This window comes from Bubalus bubalis, chromosome 1 (assembly GCF_019923935.1).
Source record: "Bubalus bubalis isolate 160015118507 breed Murrah chromosome 1, NDDB_SH_1, whole genome shotgun sequence".
Lineage (NCBI taxonomy): Eukaryota > Metazoa > Chordata > Mammalia > Artiodactyla > Bovidae > Bubalus > Bubalus bubalis.
In genome coordinates, this window is record NC_059157.1 from 118566498 (window position 1) to 118578529 (window position 12032).

Here is a 12032-nt window from a genome sequence, read left to right on the forward strand (position 1 = left end):
AAGGCTTTTGGAAAGCGAGTGGGATCAAAATGATGTCTTGAGGTCACTATGGCTGGATGGGGCCTTAGGAATAGGCTCAACCCATTTTATAGATGGAGAAAATAAGATCAGGACAGGAAATGAATTTCTCATAGTCACCTAGTGAACTAGTGGCTGAGCTTGCAAGACAACCAGGCCTCCACTCCCAACCTGGGGCTTCTTCTATGTCTCAGAAAGGCAGTGAATTTCCCTCAGCATTCATCAAAGTGCACATGCATTCACACTCATGCACACACTAGCTTTGGTGGATAGGACTCTCCTGCACACGTCTGGACTCTTACAGTGCCTAGCACCCAGGCTCAGTGAGCCCCAGGCTCTCAGAAGACACCTTGTGAGTGAAGGTGACCCTCCAGGTGTCCAGAAGTCCCTGGGACCTTTTCAGGCCTCCAGGTTCGGGGGCTGTCACCGCTGCTGGTGCAAGTCCAGGGTTTATAAGAAGGGTAATCTTTTATCTGTCCCTTCATCCCACTGCCATGCCCGGGAAGAGGGCTTCAAACCATATTTCCTGGGCTCTCTTAGCGCTTCAATCCCTTCTGCTGGGTGTAACCCTGTCCCAGGAGGCTGGACCCGGCGAGGGTCAGTTGTGTGTTCACTGTTTCACAAAGCAGGGCCCTGTCACTGACTGGGACAGGGCCTTATGCGCCTTCCCTAACCACTGAGCCCACCCACTCAAGATGGGAGCCTGGAATTCCAACAATGGAAGAACAGTGAGCGCCTATCTCCCATCTCCCAAAAGATGCTGGAGTTCTTAATACAAACCTGCCCTCCACACCTGCACATCTGCCCAGGGTCCTGCCAGCAGCACGGACCCACTGTTTGATTTCACACAAGTGCATACGAATGAACACACACACACTCACACGCTCTCCTCACTCTGCTCTGCAGCCCCTGCATGAACACCTTCAAGGCCAGAAAATCACTGCCTCCTCATGCAACTGCTTTCATCCCTGGATAATCTCAGTGGTGAATGCGTTCCTGTCCATACTGAGCCAAAATTCACCTCCCTATATCACTCCCCCCTTTTAACTCAGAAAGGGTTTAGAAACATAAGCATTCAATAAACAGCTACAGAAGGACAGCAAAGCTGCAGACCTCTTAGGATTACTCCTGGCACTGGGAGTCTGCAGGTGCCTGCGGCTGGCTGCCCAGCTGTGGTCAGCCTGGCTTGCACAGGTAGGGATATAAGTTTTAACCCCTGATCCCAGTGCTCACCCCAGAGCAACCTACTGGGAACTTTCTAGGGCCTGGTGGATTCCCCTGGGGTCCTAAAGATGCCAAACCTGTAACCTTGGCTGGATTTTGGCCCCAACAAGGATCTGTCCGTGGTAAGAGTTCAGGGTCATTTTGTAATCTTCAGAGGCCTTGCCTGGACTCTCTCCTGCTGTCCTGTGACGCTGGTGACATTCCAGGAATGCTCAGGCCACGTGAGGGGAGGAACCTCTCCCTGGAACTTTGATCAGCGCCAGGGCTGCTGGGTTCGTGCTGACCACTGACCACCCCAGAGGCCCTTCTGCTCCAGAGGAAGAGCCAGGGCAGCTGGTCCCCACCTGTCAGCCCCTCACGGTATGGTCACTGCAAGACTACAGGGGACATGGGGGCATGGGAGGAATCTGGGGTCCCAGATCAGGGGCAGGAGATGGGCTGGCCACTTGTCCCAGATTTCAGAGCATATCCCCAACTCCAGGCAGGCTGCACCTCTGTGCCAGGGTAGGGGAAGTCCCTGAGGGCTGCTCAGCCAGGGTCGTGCTGCATTGGGACTGGAGGCAGGTTGTGGTGGGGGAGTTCTGAGATGAGGGTGATCTGGTCCCTGTGCTCAGGGAGCTTCCAGTGAATGGGAAGGATAAGTAGTGTGACCACATGTCCCACTTGGCCTAACGCCACCCTTGTTTATGTCTGTCATTCTGGCATAAAGAGTCAGACACGACTTAGTGACTGAACAACAACAAAGTCACTAAGTCGTGACTGACTCTTTTGTAACCCCATGGACTGTAGCCTGACAGGCTCCTCTGTCCTTGGGGTTTCTCAGGCAAGAATACCAGAGTGGGTCACCATTTCCTTCTCCAGGGGATCTTCCTGACCCAGGGATAGAACTCATGACTCCTGCATCGCAGGTGGATTCTTTACCAATGAGCCATTAGGGAAGCCCATAATTATCAATAGCAACTCTTTTAATCTCAGAAGTGTCCTGGTTTGGATGATAAAGTTGAAATAAAACATGCATGTGGCTACCTTTTAGTCAAACATTTATTATATACCCTGCACTGTACTAAGTGCTTTATTATTTACCATCTAATTTAGCATATTATCATCCAACTGAGTGCTAATTTTAATACTAAGGGATGGGCTCTAACCAGGCATTGGGAAATTGAGGCCTAGAGAAATGGAGTGAACTGCCCAATCCCACGCAGCCAGTAGGCAGTGGTATCAGAATTTGCACACAGGGTGCAGCGCCAATAGCGCCCCAATCCCTGAAGCAGGATGAAGACCAAGGCCCTAGATACAGGCTCACGAGAGCCGCAAACACATTCAGTTCCATTCGGCACCCAGGGCCTGAGCGCCTATCTGTGCTCAACTTTGAGTCAGGTACTGGGGTGCACGGCCAGGTAAGGGATGCTGCGATCTCAAGACCTCTGCCTCTCCACCGCCATCCCAGAGGCTCCTAGTCAGGTGGTGCAACTGACTAGAAGGCAGAGAAGAAGGACCCACATGGTCAATAGAAGACAAGTTCCTGAGGGACCCAAAGGAGATGCAGGCAAGGAAGGCTTCCCAGAGGAAATGTGACTTATGCTGTCCTGGAGGATGGGGAGAATGGGGACAGGGAGCAATAGGGAGAGGTCAGGGTGGGCCTTCTAAAGTGGAGGGGACTATGTAATCAAGGACCAGAGGTGGGGCCCATGGGGAGCATTTGTGGAAAGGAAAGTGCCAGGTTCACAACCTGCTCTTACTTCAGAACGTTCCTTCTCTTCAAGAAACTATAATGGAAAAGCATATACAAAAAAGAATGTCTATATATGTCTGACTGAACCACTTTGCTATACAGCAGAGATTGGTACAACATTGTAAATCAACTATACTTCAATTTTTAAAAATTAAAAAAAAAGAAGCTATGACACAGTAGACAGACAAATTTCGTTGAGTCTCTGCAATGTAATTGCAAAGAAGGAAAGAAATCAAGGAAGCACCTATTGTGTGCTTGGTTATGCTTCATGTTTTATATGATTTTCTTAATAACGTTCACTCTTATGACAACAGTGATGCCTGTTTATTATTTTTTAAAGTTGAAAATATATGATTAAGCAAAAGGAAAAAATGAGAATCACCTGCAATTAATTCTGTTCGTCAGTGATAACCGCTGCAAATATTTTTGTGTATAATCTGAAGCCATTGAGTCACTTCATTAACTTAGCCTCCAGTGTGGGTGGAAGGGTCTTATTATGAATAGCAAAGACATTTCTGTCTTATTACTCAGGATATTCCAAAGGTTTCTGGAGCTCTGTGCCAGGAACCAAGAGGAAGACCAAATATACATTTATTATATCAGAGTATCACAAACCCACGGCCAATTATCTCATTTAATTGCCACAATAGCCCTAACAGTATGTAATGTGGACTTTATTTTCACCACTGTTCTCTATTTACAAATATGGAAACTGGGACTCTGAGGGATTACTTCACTGTGTGTTTTGGGGGGTGGGGGGTGGGGTTGGTTGGTGGGGAGGGGCCTGAGGCAGAAGCCCAGCCCTGTTCCCCCAGCGTCAGCCACTTGGCTTATTTCTCTGGTTGAGAACAAAGGAGACCGGGGTCCCAGGAACCTGGGTGAGGCAGTCAGGGGCTCCAGATGAGCCTTGGAAGCCCTTTTTCTTGCCCCCAGATGTACTGGAGCCCAAGGGCAAAATCCAACCGTGTTGGTGAGACAGCCCCTGATGTAGATACCCCAGTCAAGGGGCAAGCCCCTGGGGATTTTTTTTGGGGGGAGGGGCTGGGCTCTGAGCTCCCATCACCCTCTGGAAGGAGTGAGGGTTGGCTCTGTGGTGGATGACACAGAAATGTACCAACACAAAAGCAATTTGAGAAGAGGGAAGAGTCCATTTGCAGCCAGTTACATCCCCCACCCTCAAAAAGCCAGGCTTCTGTGGCTTGCTGAAAGCATGGAACATTTTTGTGGGCATCTTGCTGCTCTCTGCACAAATGCAGAGGTGGTTTGTCAGGTGACAAGCTAGAATCTTCCGGCTGCTGCCCCAGCGTCCCCTCCGTGCCAGCCTCCGAGGTACCTAGGCAGGGATATTCCCCGTCTCCTAAGTCCCTGGTGACCTGCTCTCAAGGGTGGTTTGGGAAAGGGGCCCAAGTCCAGGGCATCCTGACCAGAGCCATCAGAATCCACGCTCCACTAAACCAAGCACAAAACAGTTGACCCATTTCCGCTGGCTGGGAGGAAAGAGCCAGAAAGTTTTTAAAGGGGCCTCTCTCGGGTCTGCCAGCGAGGCGCTCGGATGATCCCATCCGCTTCTCCTTAGCTGACTCCTGTGGCTACTTCAGCCCAGAGCTGGGGCTGGCCTGAGCTCCTGTCACTGGGAGTCCTCTCTGTGCCTAGCTCTGGGTTGGGAGCTTTCAGTGCGTTTTCTTACTCAATCCTCAGAACCCATGAGGAAGGTAGTGTTGAAGTTTGCTATTTTGAAGATAAAGAAATTGAAGCACAGAGAGTTTAGGTAATTCAGCCAAGGCCACACAGCTAATAAGGGGTGGAGATAAAATTTGAACCCAGACTGGTCTCACATTAGAGCACAAACTCTTAGCCATTCTAGAGGGATGTGAGAGTGAGTCTTAGGCTGGGAGTGGATCATCAGTGTTTGGAAACCATCAGTGTTCTCACTGTGACTACTATCCTCCACTTCCTTCCGCCCCAATAGACTGGGGCACAAGGATCTTGCCCTGAAACTTTTGAGGCCCTGTTCTGGCTCTCCTCTTACCATGGCACCCCAAAGGGTGAGAAGTTTGCAAGATCAAAGGGATATGCCCAACCAGAGGTTTCAACCATATTTGAAACCCTGCTGCAGGGACCCAGGACCCAGGGCTTATGTGGGGCATATCCCAGCTTCATCTTCCCTAAGCTAACTCTTGTCATGGAAGTGCATGCCTGTAGGCTTGTGGGGTGCTAAGGCAACTGTGGGCTCTCTACTCACAGTACCGGAGAGAGTTGGGTGGGAAGAGGAGGGACCAGGCCAGGTCCCTTGTTTATGTTCACTGGGGGTCTCGGGAATGTGAGGAGGGGTCTGCCTGTTCCAGGAGCCTTGTGGTGTCGCTGCAAGCACCTGGCTGAAAGCTCAGGCCACGGGGATAGATTCTGGCCCGCACTTCTTAACTATAGCTCCCAGTCGCTCTAGCTCTGGAAGCCCTGGTTTCCCTGTTCTGGGAATGTCTCCATCTGCCAAGGATCATGATGAGAGCTCTAGGAGCTAGCAGGTGGGATTCGCCCCTTAGCTCAGCTCCCTATATCAGAGAGGCTTCCCCCACCTCCCCCACCCGTGCTTGAGCCTAAGCTGATTTGTTTACACTTGATTTTCTGTGCCTCTGATGCCATAGTTTTGACTCAAGTCTTGAATTCTCTAGTTATGTGTTCTTTTGGAAAGTTATAAAGGGTATTATTTCCAAGTTACAGTGGGTTAGAAGTTAGAGGCAGGGAGTGGGGTAGGTGGGGCACAGTCCCCCATGACCCCTCGTTCACGGGCACCTCCTGCTTTGGTCACAGCTCTTCCAGCAGGAGTGATCAGGGAGACCAGATCTTGGTTCTAACCAAGGGCCCGCTGTGGACCCCTGGGAGCCTGGCCTTTCTCTCTTGATGAGGTTGGCCAGATGGTCCCTGGGGACTTTGTGTCCATTCTAATGGGATTTCTCCTGGAAACTGCCCTTTGAGAAGCAAAGACTGAAGGGGTTAGCAGGAAGAGGCCCGGCATGTTGGTAACATCACAGCATGTTACAGACAAGAATTGCTCCTCTCTTACCCTCTGGTTGGCAGGGGTGTAGGCAGGAGGGCTCAGGGCCATGTTCATGCCTGGCTGTGGTCATTCTCTCCAGGCTGGAACCATTCCAGGGAGAGGCAGTTCTGCCCCAAACGCTGCTCATCCCAACTGTGGAGGAGTTGGTTCAAGAAACTCTAGCCAAGCCCACCGTGCATCAACACTGTGCTGGATGCTGAGCATAGAGTGATGACGCTACGCTAGACAGCGATCACTCTATCTTCTCACAAAAAAGACAGCTGGAGAATCCATTCTTCAGAGGACCATGCTAGGTTGCTCAGATACGGCCAGGCACCTCCTTCCTGGGGTCAGGGAAGCCTTCTGTGAGGATCCCCAGGGGTTTGTGTAAGAGTCGGGGGGCAGCCCAGGTGGCAGATATGAGTGGGTGAGTGGAGGCGACCATGGCTACCCCATCCTTCTTTAGCCAGGTCCTCTGCTTCTTATTTGTGTTCTGTGCATCCAGTCTTGAGAGGATAAAGTCTCAGGCTAAAGTTGAGCTCTGTAACTCTGGTCTGGGGGCGGGGGCGGTAGGACCAGGAGGCTTGTCCCTTCCCTAGTGTGTCCTGCGTGGCAGTCTGGTGCCATCACTGTTAGAGACCTTCCCAACCACTGTATAAAATCCACTTCCTGTGGCTTACATAGGAGCCTCCAGGGACTTATGTGCTTTCTTAGGGAGAAATTGTTCCTTCTCTATTGATGAGGCAGAAAAATTCCTGGGAAAACTGAGGGTTATTGAGTGTCTGAATGGGAAGAGGTCTCAGGCGGCTTTTTGAAAGCACTGTGTTTGCTTGTGGAGCCCTTTGGCCCAAGCTGAATCTTGTGATGGAGAAGGCAGCCAGCAGAGGGCCGCAGAGAGGCAGCCAGCAAAGTGTGCTTGGGGCCTGCTGCTGCTGCTGTTGCTTCAGTCGTGTCTGACTCTGTGCGACCCCATAGATGGCAGCCCACTAGGTCCTCTGTCCCTGGGATTCTCCAGGCAAGAATACTGGAGTGGGTTGCCGTTTCCTTCTCCAAGGCATGAAAGTGAAAAGTGAAAGTGAAGTCGCTCAGTCGTGCCTGACTCTTAGTGACCCCATGGACTGGAGCCCACCAGGCTCCTCCGTCCCTGGGATTTTCCAGGCAAGAGTACCAGAGTGGGGTGCTATTGCCTTCTCTGGTGCTTGGGGCCAAGGCTCCCCAAAAGGGAGCCAACTGAGCTCTTGGCTGAGGATAGGTAAACTGAAAAAAATTATGATTTATATTGTGTGAGGGTTTTCTCTTTTTTCTGCCTTTCCTTCTTTCTGTCTTTAAAGCACATGTATACCTGTGGCGGATTCATTTTGATATTTGGCAAAACTAATACAATTATGTAAAGTTTAAAAAAAAAAAAAATAAAGCTAAATATATTCTATCCAAAGGGCATTTTGTTATTCCTCCTTTTTTTGGTGTTCAAATAATCTTTTCTGTAATGATGGTGGTTTGCACCCTTTAACAATAGTTAACACAGCTTATTAATTACACTTTCAGACACTGTCCTAAAACCTTTACCTATATTTACTCATTTAATCCTCCGATTATTCCAACATAGTTAGCACATGGTTATTATTCTCATTTTACAGATAAGGAAGTTGAAACACATATCCAAGGTCACATAGCTGGAACACTGGAATGAGCTGGGATTCCAATGAATACAACTTGAATCACTATGCGCCACCTACATGTTGATGTGGGTGGGAGCAAGAGTGAACTGGTGGTGCAAACCCCATAATGAGGCAATTAAGCCCCCGTTGGTCTTGTCATGTGAGAATGTGAGCCCAAAGCCCCTAAGTCATCCTGAAATCTGGAAACATTTAATGTGCTATTTCTCAGTGTCAATATGCGGACTAGTGGTTCATACATTAAAAAAAAAAAATTGAGTGGCAAGGGAAATAGGATTATAAGCTGTATCACCAATTTGTGACCTGTGAATGGATACTGGCATTCAAAAAATTGTATATTTAGTGAACTATAAACTTGGTTGCCTTCCCTTATTTAAAGCAAACCACCCCCCCCCCCAAACAAATACCTACGGGTCTGTAGAATATGTGCCTCTGGGACCTCTTGTCCACATAGTGTTGGAAAGTTTTGTGGGCTCCAAGGTGCTGGTGAGGTGAGGGGAGCATTTTGACGGCAGTGCTGAGGAGAACACAGACTCATTTCAAGATAAGAGCCCATTATATCCCCTTGGCCGCTCTCAGCCTCAGCTATGCAAAGAGCTGATGGGAAGAACTCCTCATAATTAGGTTCTGGAATGTGCTGAGGTTTGGAAGCTCAGGAAGAGTTATGGTTTAAAAATTTCCAACTCAGATAAAATTTAAAAAAAAATAAAATAAAATAAAATATGTGAAAAAAAAAAAAATTTCCAACTCAGGAATAATCTGCCCATATCTTACGTATTATCTTAAAAATTCTGCAGTACCCATGGTCTCCTTTCATACCCTTCTTCCATGCCTTTTGGTCTTATTCCTACCTCTTTCATTTTCACTGGTGGATCAGATGGTAAAGTATCTGCCTGAAATGCAGGAGACCTGGGTTCGACCACTGGGTCGGGAAGATCCCCTGGAAAAGGAAATGGCAACCCACTCCAATATTCTTGCCTGGAGAATCCCATGGATGGAGGAGCCTGGTGGGCTCTCCACGGGGGTCGCAAAGAGTCGGACACAACTGAGTGACTTAACTTAACCGACTTCACTTTGACTTTTCACCTCTTCCCTCCAATCTGGAAAGAACATGGCTAGTCCAGGAGACCAGGGTCTAGGTCCTGACAGTAACCCACAGGCGACAGCCTTGCTGTCAGGAGGTTAGAACTATGGTCCTGCTGACCTTGCAAGCCTGCTGTGAGGCCCTATGAGAACAACTATCAGAAGCATAAGCAGGCTCCTGGCTCTCTGATGGGTGTGCTGGTCACTGGGCTGCCTGCCCTCGATGAAGGTGCCGCTTCTGTTTTTCTTTCCCATTCAGGTGTAGGAGATGCCGCCCGGAGCCTGGCTGCGCTGGGCCTGCCTCCTGCTCCTGGCCAGGCCCACCCTGCCCTGCCCCCAGGGCTGTGACTGCTTCATCCAGGAGGTGTTCTGCTCGGATGAGGGGCTCGCCGCTGTCCCACTGGACATCCCGCCACACGCCACAGACATCATCTTTGTGGAGACCTCGTTCACTGTGGTAGGCTCCAGGGCCTTCAGCAGCAGCCCCAACCTGACCAAGGTGGTCTTCCTCAACACCCGGGTGTGCCACTTCAGGCCGGATGCCTTCGGGGGCCTTCCGGGGCTCCAGGATCTGGAGATCACCGGGGGCAACTTCTCCAACTTCAGCGCCGACATCTTCTCCAACCTGATCTCGCTGAGCAAGTTCACCCTCAACTTCAACATGCTGGAGGCTCTGCCCGAGGGCCTCTTCCAGCACATGGATGGCCTGGAGTCCCTCCAGCTGCAGGGCAACCGGCTCCAGACCCTGCCCCAGAGGCTTTTCCAGCCTCTGAGATATCTTAAGACCCTCAACCTAGCACAGAACCTCCTGGCCTACCTGCCCGAGGAGCTCTTCCACCCCCTCGGCCGCCTGCAGACCCTGAGGCTGAGCAACAACCAGCTGGCAAGTCTGCCCCGGGGGCTCTTCAGCCGTCTGGGCAGCCTGCAGGAACTCTTCCTAGATGGAAACTCCATCTCCGAGCTGCCCCCAGAAGTGTTCACTCAGCTCTCCTGCCTGGAGAAGCTGTGGCTGCAGCACAATGCCATCAGTCACCTGCCTGGGTCTGTCTTCTCTGCCTTGCCCAACCTGACCTTCTTGAGCCTGCAGGGCAATGTGCTGCAGACCCTGCCTGCCGGCCTCTTCGCCCAGTCCCCCGGCCTGGTCAGCCTGTCCCTGTCCCACAATCAGCTGGAGACAGTCCCCGAGGCAGCCTTTGCCAACCTGACCAGTCTTGGGTCCCTCACGCTCTCGCACAACGCCCTCACCCATCTGCCGGCCGGTGTGTTCAGAGGCCTCAAGGGGCTGGTCAAGCTCTACCTGAGCAGCAATAACCTGACGGTCCTGCACCCCGCCCTCTTCCAGAACCTGTCCAAGCTCGAGCTGCTCAGCCTCTCCAGGAATCTCCTGACCACGCTCCCTGAGGGCATCTTCGACACCAATGACAACCTGTTCAACCTGGCCCTGTATGGGAACCCCTGGCAGTGTGACTGCCACCTGGCCTATCTCTTTAGCTGGCTGCATCAGTACAGCGACTGGCTCTTCAACATCCAGACCTACTGTGCCGGTCCTGCCTACCTCAAGGGCCAGGTGGTGCCCGCGCTGAAGGAGGAGCAGTTGGTGTGCCCCATCACCCGGGACCACCTGGGCTTCCAGGCTGCTCTGGGGCCAGACGACAGGGAGCCAGGGGGTGCCTGGGATCTGGTTGCGGAGGAAAGGGCGGCCAGGAGCCGGTGCACCTACAGCAATCCTGAGGGAACCGTGGTGGTGGCTTGTGACAAGGCCCGGTGTCGCTGGCTGAACGTCCAGCTGTCCCCCAGGCAGGGCTTGGGCTCCCCAGGACTACCCATCAATGCCAGTCAGGAGTGGGACTTGAAGTCCAGCTGTGGCTCTGTGAGGGTCACTGTGTCCATTGAGGCTCTGGCAGGGGAGCCATAGGTGCAGGCAGACGGACCAGGACCCTAGGCAGATGGCCTCTGGGCCCAACTGGGCAAGAAATGGTGAGGGGAGCTGAGCGGGTTCTTCAGATGCGAGGGGTGGAGTTGCATCTCCAAGGTGGAGGAGGGGGCGTGGCCAGCTCCACCACCCAGAGCCTCCTTCATTACCCTGGTCTGAGAATGATACCTAACAGGACCTTCTGCAAGCTTTGCAAAGCACCCATCAAAGCTGCGTTGTGGTCTGGAGAATAAAGTAATGCGGCTCCCCTGATGTTTTTCTGTTATTTAATTCTCACCCCTGTCTCATCTCCACTCTGAGATACCAAGGCTCCGTTTCCACAAAATGGGGGCCAACCTCTCTTGACATCCGGTTCAAGAGCCAATGTCTGTTTCTATTCCTCTGACTCAAAACGTGGTGGGTTTTTTTTTTTAATTGAAGGATAACTGCTTTACAATATAATATCGTAGATTAATGCATATACATGGAATCTAGAAAGATGGTACCGATGAATCTGTTTGCAAGGCAGCAATGGAGATGCAGACATAGAGAACAGATCTACGGACAAGGTCACGGAGGGTGGGTAAGGAGAGGGTGAGACAGAGAGAGAGGCATGGAAACATACACACTACCATATGGAAATGTGGTTTTAATTGATAAAAAGAAAAAGGGAGAGGATAAAAGCAGAGCTGACGAGAAAGATGAGGGGTGGGGTAGAGCTCTGACTTGGTGTTGAGGAGGACTCAAGCTGTTCACACCCACCTCCAGGGCGTCCAGGAGAAATCAGGTGACAGGGACCCTGGGGAGCGTGAACGCCGTGGCTTTGCCTGCTCAGCTGATAGGACGGCTGCTCCCTGAGGAGCGAGCCAGGAGGGGCGGGGACGGATGCCCTCCAGTTCTGAGGGTCTGTGCCTGTGAGACCCTCAGAACTGAAGTGAGAACTGTGAGTGAGGGTCTGCTCACTCACAGCGATGGTCCTCTCTCAGTTCTCAGGACACCACCCTCTTACCCAAGCCTGGCTGCACCCCCCACCAGTTTTCCCCTCACCTCCTGCATGCTGGTCGCCTTCGGGTTGGCTGTCATTTGGGTTCGCTGGGTAATCCCTATGCAGATCCTTGCAGTCAGATCCCACCTCTATGCCGATGACCTCAAATCTCCATCTTAAAAAAAATAATTTAATTAATTTATTTGTTTGTTTATTTTTGGCTGTACTGGGTCTTTGTTGCTGCATGGGCTTTCCTCTAGTTGCGGCGATTGGGGGCTACTCTCTAGTTGTCTCAAATCTCCATCTTAGGCCTGGTGTTTGGCTCCATGGTGACATATATTTCTGCTCAGGAACTTGTGTTCTAT

General features: G+C 51.3%; 1 protein-coding gene across 1 annotated transcript; it reads left to right on the top strand.

Annotated features, from left to right (window-relative positions):
- The first annotated feature begins 1448 nt into the window (after positions 1-1448).
- On the top strand, positions 1449-10955 carry CPN2 (carboxypeptidase N subunit 2). The gene is made up of 2 exons (XM_006041527.4): positions 1449-1602; positions 9030-10955. The coding sequence occupies exon 2, from the start codon at positions 9039-9041 to the stop codon at positions 10683-10685; it is 1647 nt and encodes a 548-aa protein (XP_006041589.3). The 5' UTR covers positions 1449-1602; positions 9030-9038; the 3' UTR covers positions 10686-10955.
- Positions 10956-12032: the final 1077 nt, after the last annotated feature.